This window comes from Pogona vitticeps, chromosome 2 (genome assembly GCF_051106095.1).
Source record: "Pogona vitticeps strain Pit_001003342236 chromosome 2, PviZW2.1, whole genome shotgun sequence".
Classification (NCBI taxonomy): domain Eukaryota; kingdom Metazoa; phylum Chordata; class Lepidosauria; order Squamata; family Agamidae; genus Pogona; species Pogona vitticeps.
In genome coordinates, this window is record NC_135784.1 from 7,241,335 (window position 1) to 7,260,639 (window position 19,305).

General features: G+C 44.9%; 1 protein-coding gene across 1 annotated transcript in view; it reads right to left on the bottom strand.

The window, feature by feature from the left end:
* The window catches only part of LOC110070751 (uncharacterized), a 78,064-nt gene that overhangs the window by 20,821 nt on the left and 37,938 nt on the right, over positions 1-19,305 (bottom strand). The window contains exons 5-8 of the mRNA XM_078386440.1: positions 15,451-17,265; positions 4,890-4,907; positions 4,303-4,429; positions 1,439-1,521 (exon numbers count right to left, since the gene is read on the bottom strand). Coding sequence (XP_078242566.1) covers positions 1,439-1,521; positions 4,303-4,429; positions 4,890-4,907; positions 15,451-16,869 — 1,647 coding nt within the window. The 5' untranslated portion in view covers positions 16,870-17,265. The remainder of the gene's footprint in view (positions 1-1,438; positions 1,522-4,302; positions 4,430-4,889; positions 4,908-15,450; positions 17,266-19,305) is intronic.

Here is a 19,305-nt window from a genome sequence, read left to right on the forward strand (position 1 = left end):
TCTTTTCTCAAGGCTCAACATGCCCAGTTCTTTCAGCCTTTCCTCACAAGACTTGGTTTCCAGCTCCCTGATCATCCTTGTCACCCTCCTCTGAACTTTGTCATCATCCTTCCTGAAGTGGGGTGTCCAGAACTGGACACAATCCTCAAGGTAAGGCCTAACGACTGCTGAATAGAGGGGGACTAGCACCTCACGGGATTTGGAAACTATACTTCTATTAATGCAGCCTAAAATAGCATTGGGCCTTTTTGCAGACACATCACCCTGTTGGCTCATCTTTAGCTTGTGACCTGTAGACCGTACAGGCTGTCCCACTTCAGACTTGTCCCCCTCTAACATGTGACAGGTTTCTGGAAATGACGATGGAAAGAACGGGGGCTACAGCACTCCGCTTTCTGGGTCCCTATTCTACTCAGCTTTGAAAGCATAAACAGAGTGAAACAAGGGGGTATTCTTGACTGTCTATCTGACAATATTTGTATCTTTAAAATAGGTTTAGCCTGCCTTTCTCCTTAAAAAGGACCCGAGGCAGCTTATATTACTAAAAAGGCAGCATTAAAAAAAAGCAAAAACACCAAATGTATAAATGGTCTATTAAAAATGATAAATAAAACCAAGACTAAAAACACATTAAAGCCAACAAGGTACAATAATCCATTAAAAAAAACCTCTCACAGACAATTCAATCACTCAGGGAAAGCCTGCCTGAAGAGAACCGTCTTCGCCTGCTTGAGGAAGGACAGCAAAGATGGGGCCAGGCTGGCCTCTAGTGGGAGGGAGTTCCAGAGTCTTTGGGAGCCGCCACCGAGAAGGTCCTCTTCTGTGCCCCAACCAAACACACCAGTGAGGGTGGTGAGGCCAAGAGAAAGGCCTCTCCTGATGGATAGGGTCCTTGAGATTACTTACGGGAACAGCAGCCACCAAGAATCTACTGCTTGGTGTCAACGTTTGTCTACTAGGCTGCGACGTCCCTGGGGGGGGATTGCTCCTTCTCACCACTATCACACTAGTGAGTGACACACCTTCAAGGTCGCCCGAGTCATCTCTACGGCACCTTCACCCTAAAAAAACAGCCACCTCTTTCTTCTTAGGGGATACGAAGGTGGAAGGGCCGCCCAATCCACCTTCTGCCTCGCACCCAAGCTCTCCCATTCTCCATGCAATTCTCTCATTTTCCAGTGCTGAGTCTCGGCCCCGGAGCACTAGGTGGGGTCACCCCCTCATGCATCATCCACAGGGACACACTGCACGAACCCGCTCTCACCATTCTACGCCCGTCCATCTCTAGCCAGACTGGGTGGAACGGCCGCACCGGCCACCTCGGTGGAAGGTGACTTGGTGGGACAGAGAGAGAAAAGAAGCCGGAGCTCCTTGAGGCAGAAAAGGGAAAGAGGAGGAGGCCGTTTCCTCACCTTCCTGGCGATCTTTTCCCCCCTACCTGTGCGGCTCGGGCAGGCGATCTTTCCACTCCCTCCGAAGGAAGAGGCGACTCAGAACTGGCCTCCAATGCCAGAGCGCAGCCTGCAAAAACGAAACAAAGGGGTGGGTGGGAAGATCTTATTTACCCTTCACGTCATAAAAGCTTGTGGTTTTCAAAGGCACGTCCTCCCTCCGGCTGCGGAATGAATCTAAGGTAAAGCGGGGGCGGGGGGGCGGGGGGGAGGCGTCTGTGACAAACCCAGACCTACTGGGATATGCCACAGTTTCACTAAGCTGCCACCAACCATTCCCTGTAAGGAGTCACACAGACCAGGAATGGATTTTTAACAAATAAAGGAATAAGGTTTATTCAAATAACACACAGGGAAAATAAAATGATCAAGTGAATAAGATACAGTAACGTGGCTTAGTCTCAAGCATACATTCACCAGTTTGGTTCACACAGAACACCTTTAAATAAAGCACAGACCCTGAACCTATCAGTTCTGGCTACCCATACAGACACCTGAACCTATCAGGTAGGTACTGACTGACACACAGTAGTACCCTGTCTGACACACAGACTCCCACTCCAGCTTCTTCTTCCCAGCTTCTCCTCTCAGCTCTAAACTTCTCCACACAAGCTCCACATATATATACAGTACAGCCCCTCCTCCTGATGTCCCGCCTTCCACTCCCCATAGGATGGAACTTTCCCTCCAAACCCATGACAGACAGGTAACATCAGTGCTGTATGTAACAGCGTCTTTAAAGCCACATGCTTTTCGACAGAGAAGCTTATGTGACTTCACCCGTTTTGTTAGGTGTTCACAAATATTTCTCACGGGCTTACATCCAAGGATTTTGAAGCACTGCAGAGCATCAAGAATCATGGGCAAGCTAAAAAAATGAGGCAACAAGACGTCTCTCCTGTGAGGCCGCCATGGAGAGGTCTTCGAACCAACAAACGGCCATCCAGGGGACACAGCTTTGGTGACTCTAAGCTCTGAATCACTTGCGTCATCTGAGGATGAGGGGGTGACTAACACATTTTTATTAAACACCAGATTTCTTGATTTCATAAATAAATAAACAGCCAGCCAGCGAACTAATATTTTTCATTGATATAGCAAGTGAGATAAATAGACAGATAGACACACACACAGACACACACACACACACAGATGGAAGAGTGTGAAAATGGGGAGGGAGGGAGAGAGAGAGAAAAAGAAATAAAGAAAAAGAGGTAGGTAGGTAGGTAGGCAGGCAGGCAGGTATGTAGTAGGTGGGAGGGAAGGAAGGAAGGAAGGAAGGAAGGAAGGAAGGAAGGAAGGAAGGAAGGAAGGAAGGAAGGAAGGAAGGAAGGAAGGAAGGAAGGAAGGAGAGAAAGAGAAGGAAGGAAGTCATATCACTTTGCTGTATCTTAAAAAACTCTGAACAATAATATTAAAAGACTGGTAAAGTTAGAAACTGGATAAAACATGTAGCACCTCCCCCCCCCTGCAGAAAGTTGCATTCTCAGCTTTCCTGTCAGTTACCAAATCCTGAGCGAAGTGACAAGTCTTGGCCTCCTAGTAGAAAATATACCAGGGGGAGGGCTGACGTAACCTCATGTGGAAGGGAGTTCCACAGACTGGAATCAGCCTCCAAAAACACCCTCCCTCCCATGAGCTAACCAAACCTGCCTTGCGAGGGTGGTGAAACCGAGACAACGGCTTCCTCACAGATATTAAAACCAGAGGAGGTTCATACAGCGAGACATTTCCCCTACAGAAGTATTTTAATACTTCTCTCTCCTTAGCTACTGCAATAAAGAGAGAGACAGAATTCTCTCTCTCTCTCTCTCTCTGATTTCCTTTCATTACAGGGTTGCTAATCGAAATAGGGCCTTCATGGCTGTTGCACCCCCCCAACTTTGGAACGCTCTCCCTATAGAGATCTGCCTGGCTCCAACACTTTTGGCTTTTCGGCACCAGGCAAAGAGACCTTTCTGTTTAGCCAGTATTTTAATTAGTATTCTTTCGCTGGCCATACGAGCAGCAGGATTTATTAATATCGATGTTTTAATGACTGTTCCTAATATAGGGTAATATTATAACAGTACCTACTTTTAATGGCTTTAATGTTTTTAAAATTTTAATATTGTTGTACGCCACTCAGAGACCACTGATAATGGCGCGGCTAATAGATCTTGTAAATAAATAATCCATCAACGGAGCCTGTAAAAGCCGGAGGGTTTGCCACTATTGACTGATGGCTGCCCTAAAACCAGCCAATTTTTGGCATGTTTATTTAGGTACTTATGCATTGATTTATTTCTGCCTTTCTACCTCACCCGTCCGCAGCGTTTGACGATCAGGTGAATATAATCACTGCAAGCCAATGTAACGTCTACATACAGTTAAAACCATCACTTGGCATTAAACATAGTTTTGGGGAGCCAGTTAAACCAACCAGCCAACCAACCCAGATCCGTCAGTAAGAGTCAGAAATTGCTCAGGGCTCCCAGAATGGATTGAGGGGGAAAGAAAGAGAGAGAGAGAGAGAGAGAGAGAGAGAGAAGGTGTTTTTTATTTTTATTTATTTAAAATACATTTACCCTGCCTTTCTCCTTAAAAGGATCCAAGGCAGCTTGTAGTGGTTAAAAGACAATATTTAAAAGCTAAAAACATAGAATAGATAAATATTTAAAAAGGAGTAAACAAGTATTCTATTAATAAAAGTCAATAAAAACATCATTTAAGAACATCAGAGCAAAACAATCCTTTCATATTAAAAACAACCCTACTCATATTTTTTTTAAAAAAACAACAACAACTAAACTGCTTGTCTTTCATGAACAAGACAAGCTCTCTTTGACAGAAAAGAGAGACAGTAACTTACCCAGGAAGGCTAAATTCCCATAATTTTCCAGTATGACATCGGTGTACAGATCTCTCTGAGCGACATCCAGCAGAACCCATTCTCCCTTGGTAAAATATACGGCCACCTCCTCAAAAACCACAGGACTCTGGAAAAGAAGAGGAAAAAAAACTTCAGAACACAGCCAAAGAGCCCGAAAAACCCACAACAACCAAAAAAACTTCAGTTCAAACAGATTCCCAAGGAGACTCTGGAAATTCATCTCATTTTTTTTAAATTTTTGCAGCGAAGGTACGGGGAGAGACTTAACTCAGGAAGATGGACATAGCAATTTTCTGCAGCGCTCGGACTTTCAAATGAGAAAACCAGAGCAGCTCCTATTTATCTCATGGCGCAGGGTTTAAACCACTGTCCTGCAGCCAAAACTGTGCTTATAACCCAGGGTTCAATGCCAGGTCGCCGGCTCAACGTTCACTCAGCCCTCTATCCTTCCGAGGCTGGTTCACAGACTGGAATAAACCGGAAGATTTCTTATGATCCTCATAACAAAATGAGAAACCTACCAAAAAAATACCCCTTTCCCCTCTTCCAGATAATATAGTCCATACCTGAGGTGGCTGCATTGGGGTTGTTTCCGACCCACCACGTTGAAAGGTTCAATGGCTCATTCAGCTGGCTGAGAAAGGAGAACCATAAGCTTTACTTTACATTTACTTTTCCATTTTCTTGTGCGAAGACGCCGCCAAAGCTAAGGGTTACAAAGAGGAAAACCTAGATCGGATCCCTGGTTCAATACAAAAAATTTTCGGAGTTCCGGAGTCCATCTCTTCCCCCTCTGAAGTGCTGTGAAAATATAATGGAAAGCAACAGGGGAAAAGACTGAGAAACAGCGAATGTTTTGAAGAGAGGTGATAAGCAGAGCAATCTGGGACTGGAATCAGGTCTGTACTCAGCCTTTAAGCTCAGCTGTTTCGAACAATCCACTAATTTTGTGGAAAGGGCCTAAAACAACAATGTACAACTTAGCTGAACCCACAAATTATACATTGCAAGATAAATTCTAAAATCCACATTCCATGTCACGGTGATAACAATGTTAGTCCAATTTTTAAATTGTTATTATTATTTTAAACTTCTAAACCATCCATCTGGTCAATGGTCACTCTGGGCAAGGTACGACTGTGTGACAATTCAATTAGCAACAAATTGAGAGTTAATTAAAAAAAGAACAGCAAACATTTGAAGCAAGATGTAGTCACTCGTCCTGAGAAAGGGGGTCAGGCCAAGTTGCATTTCAGCCCCTCGTCTATCGAATCTCTACACAGAACACATCATACGGAAAGCCAGACTAGATTCAGAGGAAGGAGGAGCGGAAATGGGCAGAAGAAACATCAGTAACCTAAGACGCACGGATGACACCATCTTTACTGGGAAAAACAGCAAGGACCAGACCAGATGGGCGGGATATAAATCAAATAAATAAATAAATAAATAAATAAATAAATAAATAAATAAATAAATAAATAAATAAATAAATAAATAAATAAATAAATTCTGATGAAAGCTGAATTTAAGAAGGCAATAGATAGACATGCTATCGAAGAATTACCTAACCTCATTATTCATGGAGAAGAAAAAATGTCTATACCTTGAACTTTTAGGTTAAAGGAGAATAAATATATTTTACGGGTGGGAAAACAAATACATTTACTGTAAATATATAATTATAAATAAGACAACCCGTGTGGAGACCGCAGCCAAGAAATTGGAAAAAGACTGACATCTATGTTTTTTAAATCCATTTAAACTTATTTTAAAAATCCTCAAGAGGAACTCATTCTAGAAGTACTTAAACTAAAACTATTATATTTTGAACCCATTGTGAGAAGACAAGATTCGTCAGAAAAGACAATAATGCGGGGAAAAACTGAAGGCAGTGGGAAAAGAGGAAGACTGAAAGAACCCACTTCATTGCACCTCCCGGCCGGATCCTGCTGCATGGCAGCATTTTGCAACCTCAGAGGCAAGTACAGTAATCTGAAAACCCACATCTTCTGTTTTTCCTTCCTTTTCCTCAAAAGTGGGATAGAACGGGACGTGGAGACCTTCAGATCTGCTTTATTTTTCTCCTCTTTTTGTCCATTTCCCTCATTCCTCTCCCCCCCCCCCCCAACCGCCAAAACCTTGTACATCATTTTGGGGCCTTCTCATTTTTCTTAACTTGGCCTAAAGCTGACGATACAGAACGCTTGGATTTTTGGAAATTGGTTCGCCCCGGCTTCTTACCAAACGCGGTAAGCGACCACATCACTTCCTTCTGTCTCTTTCCAGGTCATGAAAATGGCCAGTTTTTTTTTTTTTAAACTTTTTTTGGTCCTGCTTTGAATTAAATTTGTCTGGAAACACACACACACACATTAAGGACACACAGATCTCATTCCGAAAACATTGTTCTCCTCTGTGTGAGACAATAAAAAAAAATACATCTGTTCCAGTCAGATCTATTTCTAAGAAGAAAAAACGCTCACCAAGGTGTTCACTTCCTAAAAATACATTGATTTCGAAGTCCCTTGTGTTTGAGGGTTGTTGTAGGATTTTTGGGCTGTCTGGCCGAGAGTTCTTGAGGTTTTCCCCTTGAGAGCCCAAAAAAACCCACAACAACCATTTTCCCCTTGTGTTTCTCACTCCCCCCCCCCCCCCAGTATTTTCTTTTTGTTTTAATGGGGACTGTTGTTGTCTATTGCTGTCCAGGCAAGTTCCACATTTCAGGGTTCATCTTCCCCAAAGTTTGGAACTTTTTTGGGGGGGGAGGGGGACTACAGCACCCAGAATCCCCAATGCTGCCTGGGGGGTTCTGGGTGCTGTAGTCCAAAAACAACCACACACACACCCTTCCTCTCCCATCCTTCGCATCGAAAATGCAAGATTGGGGGCTGAGGGGGAAGAAAACCCCTCAAATTGATCAGCCTTAAAAGAGCCCCCCCTTTTTTGTTGGTATTTCAAGGGAGGGTTTTCCCCCCATAGACCCCCCTCTTCGGACCCCCCCAAAAGACGCCCCCTTCCCTTGGCGCTCACCTGCGTTCGCCCTTTGGTCCGGGAAGCGGAGGCGTGGGAAAATCCCTGCCCGAATTCCCACGGGTGGAGGGAGGGGCCGGAAGTGGGGAGGAGGAGGAGGAGGAGGAACAGCGCCGGCGGACCTGCCTTTCCTTCCTCTCTACCCCTCCCTCTCTCTGTGCTCCTTCCTTGCCAGCTCTCTCTCTCTCTCTCTCTCTCTCTCTCTAGGAAGCGCGACTCGTTGGCTTTAACTCTTCCGAGGAAGGGAGCCTGGCTAGGCGGGTCTCTCCATCCCCCAGCGCTTCTTTTTCAGAGGCCGAGGCTCTGCGGCTTTGGACTATAAACCCCATCACGCGCCCCAGCGTGTCCATTCCTGAAGAGATCTAATTTGGCCACAGGGACACATGCCTTGGTTGCATACCGGCTGGATTACTATAATGTGCGCTACCTGGGGCTGCCTCTCGGAAATGGTTTGGAAACTTTTAATCAGGTCCAAAATGCTGCAGCCAGAGAGTTAACTGGGGCTGGTTACAGGGATCCCATAACCTGTTACAGCAGCTGCACTGGTTGTTGATCTATATTGTGCATAATCAATTGTGCACATTCTTCACAGTGTGCTACAGTGTGGCCTGCATCCTCTTCCTAATACGCCCGCTTGAAAGCGCTCCACAGGAGAACTCGGTGCAGAGATGCAATGGGGGCAGAAAGGAAGGACTTCTTTGCTGCCCACGGGGTCTAGCCCGTGTTCACTTGGATTCACTCCCACATTTTCTGCTGTTGCCATTCCGATCTCCATCCCATTGGTTTCGCCCCTGCCAGCTGCCCCTTGGACTCCACTTTGCAGGATGTGATGCTGCCACAAGGGTATGGCCAAGGGCCAGGGTAACAGAGGAACGTAAGTCCTGTCTCTTCAGACAGGCCTTCCCTTCTGTCAATATCTATTTTTAAGAGTGTTGTTAGCTGCCCAGAGTAGACTTTGGTCTAAATGGGCGGGATATACATTAAATAAATTTTAAACAGTCAGTCAATCAGTATTTATTTATGGTTGTTAACCCAATCTTTTGCCTCATAATGGAAGGACGACAAGAAGGGGACCAGCTTCTCAGGACAGTTGCAGCCCAAAGACTGGGAGCAAGCCACGGAGAAGACTCTCTCTCGGGTCCTCACCAAGCGAGCTTGGGCAGGTGGTGGAACTTCCCCAGAAGATATGAAAAGCCAAATAAATAAATAAATAATAAATAAATACATGGCTCCCATGGGGTGATATAATGCCTACCCTTACTCCTTTCTCCCGGAAGACAACTTCCCCATATCGTTTGAGCTCATTGATAACCTTGCTATAGTCCTACACCTTTTAAATTAATTACTCCCTCATTTAAGCTGTCCTGTACCCCTTACCCCTCAATCTGAATTGACCACTACACATGAACTGGACCACGCCATGGCTCAGCTTACTTCCCCGGTCCACCAGCTCCATTTTTTTCTTCCCAATCTCACTACCCTGATGGATGGATAGGCTATTATCAGTCATGGTACTGTCTGGTTCTACACGAAATGAATTGGGCCAGCAGCTTCCATGACTGTGCTTCTTCTTTCTGAGCCTCCTTGGCGACAACCTTTACACCACACTTCCTCCCTACCTTGCTGGCTCTAGGCATGGAATTGAGACCCTGATCATTCTGACCCATCCCCTCTGCTTCTGGATTGGCCAGTCCAGACCTCTGGGGGAAAACTTGGTGCTGGACCTTGGCTGATGGTACCCAGCTTAAGGAGCAGGGCCAAGGCCACTGTGCCGACATCAATTCCCAAAGGGTTGAGCAGTTCTAGACATACCTCCCCTAAACAGCTTTGTTTGTAGCAACTCAGTGGTTTCGTTCTCTGGCTGTAGAGCCAGAGGTTGGGAGTTCGAATCCCCCACCGGGCCTCCTTGAGAGGGGCTAGAGGAAACACTTTTTTGACCCCTTCAGGTTGGGAAACTCTTCTCTCAGGAAAAGTTCTGAATTTGTCAAATACATGTCATTTATTTCGGTAACAAAATCTCTGGTGTTTCTCACCCTTTGCTCACTTCCAGAATTGCCCTACCGCTCAAAAGCAAAGGAGGTCTTTCTTTGGCATGGCCAAGCTTTGGCACCAGCGGATCCTTGATGATGCTTCTATCCCAAGCTTCTACTTGCCATGAGATCCCTGGGCCTCTCCAGTGGACTCGTGACACCAAACATCCTTTTCTTGCTCTTTAACAGGTCCAATCCACTGGCCCTTGCCTTAGGTCTCTCCGATTGCACGGAGACCTCTGTTACCCTGTTTTGCCATGAAAGAGATCATGCCACCCAGGGGATTCCCAATCTCTCACCTCGAAGCAATGATCTGTTGCATATTATTCTGTCACTCTGGATCCTGTTGCTCTGCCCTAAGGCGCTAGCAGTGGTTGCCCACCTGACGGAGTCCTCTGTTACCCTTGTTGATGTGGAAGCTTCAAATGCAGTGGCCAGACTTCTTACTGGAGTGAGAAACCATCAACATACAGTGGTGCCTCGCATAGCGACGTTAATCCATGCAGCAAAAATCACTGCTAAGCGATTTCGTCGCTATGCAATTTTAAAAAGCCCATATAAACCCATTAAAACCTGCTTAATGTGTTCCTATGGGCAAAAACTGGCCTTAATGTGAAGATCCTCCATACGGCAACCATTTTCACTGCCTCTTAAGTGAGGAATCCATGTGAAAACACAGCAGGTGGCCATTTTTTTACCCAGCGGCCATTTTGGAACCACCAATCAGCTGTGAAAAAATCATCGCTTTGCAATGATCGTAAGCGAAACAGGGAACCAATCATCGCAAGGCAAAAAAACCCCATGTGATCGCTTTTGTGATCGCAAATAGTTAATCACTATGCGGTTTCGGCGCTAAATGGAGCACCTGTTAAGCGAGGCACCACTGTATCTCTCCCAATCTGGCAGCCTTGGCTACCTGTTTGTTTCCACATTCATTTCAAAGTATTAATAATAATAATAATAATAATAATAATAATAATAATAATAATAATAATAATAATAATAATAATAATAATAATAATTTATTGTCATTGTAAGTATATACACATACAACGAAATTCACAGACACCCAGAGACCAGACACATGCACACACATAAAATTCCCAAACACTCCCCACCCACTAAAAGTCCCCCACTAAAAATACAAACATCTACACCGCAGGCCAAGTTACACAGTCCAACTAATTATTCACTACTGGTGGTCTTTAAGCTCATTATTAATTGCAATTATAGCTCTGGGATAAAAACTATTGAGAAAACGTGTGGTCCGAGTCTTAATTGTTCTATATCTTCTGCCAGATGGTAACAGTTCACTTCAATGATATTGATATTGGTTTAGGTCCTCAATATCCACTCCAACTCAATATTCTCCCACCTAGATCTACCTGTATTGCTTGTTCTAGCCAGGAGGGGTGGCTGAGGGGCCTAACGCCGGGGGAGGCCTGAAGAGAAAGAACAAGAAAGCGGGCCTTCTCAGCACTGGCCCCTCAGCTCTGGAACAATCTCTCCCCAGAAATCTGTCTGTCTCCCTTGCTGGGAGATTGTTCCAGCACCATTTGAACCTTCCGCATCAATCTCAAAGGTAGCCCCATGCACAGTGCATTAATCTAATCTTGAGACTAGAGTGCATGGACCAGAGTGGTGAGTGACCCCACATCAAGATGGGGACCCCCAAGCTGCGATCCTCAGTGTTTGTGGTGAGAGCAACCCCCCCCAACTGAGGGAATTTTCCAAACCACCAATGTCTGGGCCATCCGCCCTCAGGACCTCCATCTTGTCCAGGTTCAGCCTCAGACCATCCATCCCAGTACGGCATCCAAACAACACTGAAGGGATGGAACAGCATCTACTGCTCTAGGAAAAAAGGAGATGTACAGCTGGCCATCAGCATACTGATGACACGAAGCCCCACACCCCCTGATGACCCACCCTGCAGCCTCATGTAGATATTAAACAGCATTGGGGAGATAATCTGAGCCCTGTGGAACCCCACAATTGAGGCTCCACGAGGCCGACACCCTCACCCCAAGCTGTACTCTCTGAGGACGGTCCTCCAAGAAGGATTGGAGCCAAGCAAACACCAGACCACCGATTCCCAACTCAGAGAGCTTCCTCAGGAGGATACCGTGGTTGACGGTATCAAAGGTGGCCGAGATATCGAGGACCAACAGAGACATTTTGCCCCTGTCGGCCTTCCTCAGCAGGTCATCAAACTGGGTGACCGATGCCATTTCTGTACCGTGGTGTGGCCTGAAGCCCAACTGAAACAGATCCAGGGCATTGGTTTCATCCAGAAGAGCCTGGAGCTGGTCAGCCACCACCCTCTCTACCACTTTGCTGAAGAAAGAAAAATTGGAGACAGGCCTATAATTACCAATATCTTCTGCTGCCAAATTTGGTTTCTTCTTATAAGGCAAAGACTACCTCAGGAATTCTGTTTTTTTAACTTACAGGTTTGAAATGTCTTGAAATTGTTTCCATACTTGTTTCAGTCTTAATGTACATTTCATTTTTTTCACTGTGATGTTTGTACAGTGTTTTAACATTTCTTATTTGACCTGTTGCAAGCTGCCTTCAGAGGGGGGAGAGAAACGAGGATGGAGGTCTACTCGCAGGAAAGATGAGGACAACAGTGTATATATAGGCGGCCCTGGTGTATACATAGGGGGCCCCGGTGCCTTAATGAGAAGAGTCATGATAGGATCTCCCTGTCCCTGGGGAGTCAGGGGCCAATTTTCTTGTTTTGGAACTCTTCCCCCCCATCTCTCTCCCCCCCGCATCCTGCACCTGCCTGGCCCCATCTCTTTCCCCAACATGAGAAACTCACAAAGAGACCTCCCTACAAGTGCCTCCTCCTCCTCCACCACCAGGGACCATTGAGGTGGGGAAGGGAGAAAGAAGGGGGGGCAGGCGCACTGCTTCCACTTCCTCCTAGATCTAGAGCTACGAGAGCTCCTCTATCTCTTCGTAGCTCTTTTGTTGTTATTGGTTAGTCCTCAAGTCCTGTTGGATCCAGGTCTATAGAGCCTGGTACTGCAGTGAGTCCTGGACCCTTTGTGCATGGCAGGAGAGGAAGCTGAACACGTCCCATTTGCATTGTCTATGACACATTTTTGGTATCACCTGGCAAGACAAAGTTCCAAATAGAGTAGTCCTAGAATGAGCTGGAATTTTAACATATATACATCACTGAAACAGCGACATCTACATTGGCTCGGGCATGTCGTGAGAATGGCTGATGGTCGGGTTCCAAAAGAACTCCTGTATGTAGAATTAATGCAGGGAAATCACCCCAGAGGGAGACCACAGCTGTGATACAAGGATACCTGCAGGCAGGATCTGAAGGCCTTAGGAATGGACCTCAACAGGTGGGACACCTTGACCTCTGAGCGTTCAGCCTGGAGGCAGGTGGTGCTTCATGGCCTCTCCCAATTTTAAGAGACCCTTGTCCAGCAGGCCGAGGCAAAGATACAGTCACGAAAGCAGCAAAACCAGGGAGCTGGACAGGGGACAGACTGTATTTGTCTTCAGTGTGGAAGGGATTGTCACCTGAATTGGCTTCTCAGCCACACTAGATGCTGTTCCAAGTCATCCATTCAGCGCATGTTACCATAGTCTCTCGAGACTGAAGGATGCCTATACTAATATGAGGCATTGAAGGGTCTGGGAAAGAGAGTGGAAAACACCCCAAGCATGACAAAGGTTTTCACTCAAAACAAGCAGAAGTTGCTCTCTACTCCAGCAGTGGCGATAACTGTGTTGGAGCAAAAGGGAGGGCTCTGGCTCTCGAATGCTCGGCTGAGTAAATATCAGTTCTTTTGGAAAGCCTAGAGATGTGCCTAGTCTTAATCCAGCCACCCTCCTCCCAACACCTCATGTAGGGAACAACCCTATTTTACATGATTCTCTCCAGACTGATACTGAAGTTTTTAGCTGATCTGATTTGGAAGGAGTCACCTTTGAGTCACCCAGAATTTTTTGTGGATGCTAGTAGCTGAATACGAAACATCATGCAAAAAGCCACGTATGATGTGGTAACTGCTACTGCCCCGTAGAGGCTTCACCTCTGGCTGTGAGGGTTCGACTTTAGTCTCCTTCCTTTGTGCAAAGAAATCAGGAGATTTTTGCTGTTTGGAAACAGGTGTGATAATTATTGGGGTACTCAACAAATAACCAGTGTCAATGAAGTGGTTCCATTTTTCTTCTTCTGAGAACAGGTCAGGAAGGGGCTTCCATTCTTCATCCAGGAAGGTGTTCCTTTCACCACAGCCACAGATCTGGCCAATCTACTGATAAGTTTGGGTTCACTGTCTGTCCCGCTTCACCTTCCAGCAGGGGCACGGTCTCGTCATCCCAGCCATCCACCCACATGTGACGTCCGATGGTTGAGAGTTTTCTAGGGTCCTCCCGGTACCCCTTCTTCCTCATTTTGTTCACCCTCCATTCTGGCATCTCCTGCCTTTCTCTACTCTCTCCTTTTCTTCTCTCAGCTTTCTCCTCCACTCTCTAGCTTCTGCTTCTCCTCAATAAGATGGTTGCAGTGTATCTTCCTTCTTGTTGTAGTCTGTCTCCTTCTTAGGCCCTCTCAGCCTCTCCCAGGTCTCTGGAAAGGCCCTCTGGGCACACAGCCAAAGGGCAGGTTGGTGGGATCATGATGGCATGTACATTTTACAGAATTGAACCCCCATATTGTTCGGTGTTTGTACTCTCTTTGACAATGTGGCCAGAAGCCTTCCCCACCCGAACTGGTCAGGCCAAAGAGGCGGTGAAACTGCTGGTAAAAGGGATAATTTCAAGGCGTGGGATTCCCTGGGAGGGGTTCGGCTCAGATAACGGAACCCATTTTGTTGCCAAAATAGTTCAGGTTTCCACCTTCCTGGATATGGATTGGAAGTATTCTGCAGCTCCTCATCGCGTCATCACGACAGGGTGAACTATTGAATCAGATATTGAAATCACACATATGGAAAATGTCACAGGAAATGTGCTTAGGTTGGGTGGATCTGCTCCCCAAGCCCTTTTGAGAATCAGGATTTTACCCAGGGGCAAATTGGCTATCAGTCCCTTTGAGTCCCTTACGGCCGCCCATTGTAGTGACTCCTGACTACCCCATCTTATGTAAAAGCAAAAGGGACTGCTGCCTGGATACATGACAGCAGGCTGAAAGACTCTCCATGGCTGGTTGCAGACCTCCATCGCCTGGATGATGGGAAAGATAAAGGACAGAGAAAAATGAAGGGGGGAAGCTGGACATTAACGGGGTTGAACGATTTGTGTCTCTTATTCAGAAAACAAGGCCCAGACACTCAGAAAGACCAATAAAATGGCAGGTTCTTCTTTTTCTCCTATATATTGGACTGAGTGGACTAGTTCCATGGGCAATGTCACGCATTCAGTTGTGAAGTTTCATGGGTGGATTCGTACGTAATCTAATTCCACAATTGCAGTTGTTGAGTGAGGCAGGCCAACTCCTTCTGCATAAGCCCTCTGAACATACTCTGGTAAAACCATATATTTTTAAATGACTAAGATAGATCTTAACACATATTTTATTTTTTTTAACCCCCAAAATTCATTCCGTCAATTCAATTTTGCAATTTAACTTAGCCCATCTAGTTTGGATTCCCCTCAAAGTGGAAACAGAACATGATACTATAGCTCTTCTAGCAAACCTCTACGTAAACCCGAGGCATCAAGATTGCCATTAATGTTCTTCCTTTGATGTCAAATACGTTTTCTGCCTTGAGTGAATGCTGTTCCGTGTCCCACATGCTTAAATCTTTTTCAAGTTTAATGAGGCTTCAACTAATACTGTACCTCTTTCCACATGTCTTTTAGCTGTGGGATTTCACCCCTGGGTGTATCCCTTCATGTTGAATAAGACCACATCTCTTGGCGAAATTCTTCAAACATTCCATGCCCATGTAAGTTCTTTTGTTTACTGAGGTGACTGCTTTGCTTGAAGCTCTTCCCACATTTATATGGTTTCTCCCCAGTGTGAGTTTTTTGATATAAACTATGCTTACTACTTTCAGTGAAGTTCGTCCCGGATTCCATACATTCATAGGGTTTCTCCTGTGTGAGTTCTTTGATGTTTATTGAGGTTACCACTGCATATAAAGCTCTTTCCACATTCTATGCACTTATGTGGTTTCTCCCCAGTGTGAGTTCTCTCATGTGAACGAAGACTACTGCTTTGACTGAAGCACTTTCCGCATTCCATGCATTTATATGGTTTTTCCCCAGTGTGAGTTCTTAGATGTAAAGTAAGAGTACTGCTCTTACTGAAGGTCTTTCCACATTTAAAGCATTCATAGGGCTTTTCCCCAGTGTGAGTTCTATGATGTGAACTCAGGTGACTGCTATGACTGAAACTCTTTCCACATTGCATGCATGTATATGGTTTTTCCCCTGTGTGAGTTCTGTGATGTAAGATAAGGTGACCACTATGACTGAAGCTCCTTCCACATTCCATGCATGTATATGGTTTCTCCCCTGTGTGAGTTCTGTGATGTAAGATAAGGTGACCACTATGACTGAAACTCTTTCCACATTCCATGCATGTATATGGTTTTTCCCCAGTGTGTGTTCTGTGATGTAAAGTAAGGTGACCGCTGTCACTGAAGCTCCTTCCACATTCCATGCATTTAAATGGTTTCTCCCCTGTGTGAGTTCTTTCATGTTTACTGAGGTTACCACTGTCATTGAAGCTCTTTCCACATTCCATACACGAGTATGGTTTTTTCCCTGTGTGAGTTCTTTGATGTTTATTCAGGTTATCGCTTCGACTAAAGCTCTTTCCACATTCCGTACATGAGTATGGTTTTTCACCTCTGTGTGACCTTTGATGTTTACTCAGGTTATCGCTTCGGCTGAAGCTCTTTCCACATTCCATGCATTTATATGGTTTTTCACCTGTGTGTGATCTTTGATGTGAATTGAGGTGACTGGTTTGGCTGAAGCTCTTTCCACATGCCTTGCATTGATGTGGCTTCTCCCCAGTGTGAGTTTTTTGATGTGAATTCAGGTGACTGCTACGAGTGAAGCTCTTTCCACATTCCATGCATTTATAGGGTTTCTCCCCAGTGTGAGTTCTTAGATGTAAAGCAAGCTTACTGTTCTCACTGAAGGTCTTTCCACATTCCATGCATTCATATGGTTTCTCCCCAGTGTGAGTTCTGTGATGTAAAATAAGGTTACCACTATGACTGAAGCTCCTTCCACATTCCATACATTTATATGGTTTCTCCCCTGTATGAGTTCTGTGATGTAAAATAAGGTTACCACTATGACTGAAGCTCTTTCCACATTCCAGGCATTGATATGGTTTCTCCCCAGTGTGAGTTCTTTGATGTTCACTGAGGATACCGCTTCGGCTGAAACTCTGTCCACATTCTGTACATGTGTACCGTTTTTTCCCTGTGTGTGTTCTTTGATTTTTACTGAGGTTATCGCTTCGGTTGAAGCTCTTTCCACATTCCATTCACTCGTATGGTTTATCCCCTCTCAGGGCTATTTCATGCGAAATACAATTACTGTTCAGAATGATGACCTTTCAAAGTTCCATACATTGGTTTGACATTGCCTGTGACTAGATTCTGCTATGTTTGTTCATATTTGTGATATATTTGAATTTAGTTCTGCTGATGGAGCACCTTTTCCATGCTTCTTCCTGGCGTTTTTTCAAACAGACAGTTGCTGACATACATCATATCCCTGAGAAGCTAGAGATGTATTTCCTTCTGTTCTTGCCTGACTTCCGTTTTACTTTTTCCTTCCTTTAGGGTTTCTCTCTCTCTCTCTCTTCCTGCTTTGGGCTTGCTACTTTTAAGTGGCAAAATAGCTGGCTCCACAGAACTTTGGTTGTCTTATCTGTTGCCTGATGGAGAAAAAAAGAGAAAAAGCAGGAGTGCAGTACATAAGGGAATCTCATTGGGAAACAACTCAAGGTACCATATTTTTCAGTGTATAAAATGACTTTTCCCTAAAATAATTAGCAGAAAAATTGAGAGTTTTATACACGGAAGGAAACGGAGACAAAGGAGCAGTCATATGTGCTCGGGTGCCTCTTGCTGCTGCCTCCCCTGCTCGATCACCACCTCCAGCTCACATCCACTTTGTCCCTTCCCGTGGTGGAGGGAAAGGAGTCACCCTAGAGGAGGTGATCCGGCAGGCAGTGGAGGTAGGAGTGACGGAGGTGGATGAGCAGTTGTCTATTAACTGCTCCTCCGCCTCCAGCAAGGGTCCAAATTAGGGGATCGTTTTATACATTGGGGGGTCACATACATGGGAAAATACAGTATTTGCTTTGTCTTTGACTGTCATGAGCGAGGAAGGCACCTGACATATCTAGGGAGTGAAAAAATGAAAGCATGGGGAATTTCCGAGTCCTTCAGTCTAGACTAGATATTTTCAATTTAATGCGATGCATGCAAGAGAATCAATGGAAGTTATTGGACGTTGCTATCAACTAAGTGTAGTTATGTAAACAAAAATATGAGAATTGTTTAATGTGAATGAGATCGAAGAGAGAAGACTACAAGTGATGTAATAACAGAAAGCATATAAAATGGCTTAGTTATTCATAGCTGAGGACGAGAAGAAATTTGCACTTTGGACTTCATCTTTAGAATGGAATCATTCTAAGGGTAAAATACCCTCATATGATTCTTAGTGATGTGTATCAAAATTAAAAGGTTCCTTTCTTTTAAAAGCTGTTGGAAATATGTATTTATGACTGTAATTGTGTGGGTTTGTTGTTTATTTTTGCTATCCTTTGCCTGAGTCTCTTCCAGAAGCTCTCTTGGTTTCATTTAAATAACTTGGCGGCATGCCCGTTATCATTTTACCAGTTAGAGTCCCCATGTTGTTGTTGCTGCTACAAATGTACATGTTACTACCAATTCAGATGTTTCTCAGAATTCATGGTTTTGGCTCCTTGAAACCCTTTGTTTACTTGAATGCTTCCTTCTTTCCCTCCCCTTACTAGTTTGAGAGGGAATCATCAATAAGCCCCTCTCCGAGTACAATTCTGTATCCACCATGGATGTAGCTGATAGTTGTTCTTACGCCCACTGTGAATAATAGCATATCAAGCAAAGCAAAAGCAAAGCATGCTGCTTATATACTGCCCCATAGCACTTCAAGCACTCTCTGGCGGTTTACAAGTTAATTATGCAGGCTACACATTGCCCCCCCCCCACGAGCTGGGAACTCATTTTACTGACCTCGGAAGGATAGAAGGCTGAGTCAACCTTGAGCTAGCTACCTGGGATTGAACCCCAGGTTGTGAGCACAGTTTTGGCCGCAGTACAGCGGTTTAACCACTCTGTCACGAGGCTCAACTCAAAAGGACACTTTATCTACTGAAGTCAAGGTATATTGCATCCATAGCCTTCCAACCATCTACCAAGCAGATTACTGAATAAAAAATGATGGAAGTTTAGTCTGGAAAGATTGTTCCTGAAAAATCTGTGCTCATTTCACTGCAGTGTCTTCAAGGCGCTTACAGACTGATTGGTCTATAGTTCCCTAGATCCTGCTTTCGGCCTCCATTAATTAAAGAAAAAAAGAGAGTGATTCTCAGAATTCTTTAGCCAGTTCTTTCACTTCTTCTAGATGCAGTTTATTTGGCCCTGGGGATCTGAAGTCATTCAAACTAATAAGTTGTATTCTTGAAGGCTGTCACAGCCCGTATCTGATGGTTGTTGTAGTCTAACATAATGTTGCCTTTGCAACAATATCACCATAATCACCCAATCTCCAGAAAAGGACAAAAAGCTGATCCCACAGCTACAAATACTCAACTATCCTACACACTACACCAGAACAGAGAGAGGCAATTTGTGAATTTGGGGGGGGGGGCGCATAAAGTTCTTATTTCAGTTTTAAGCTTTTAAAATAAAAAAACCACATAAAT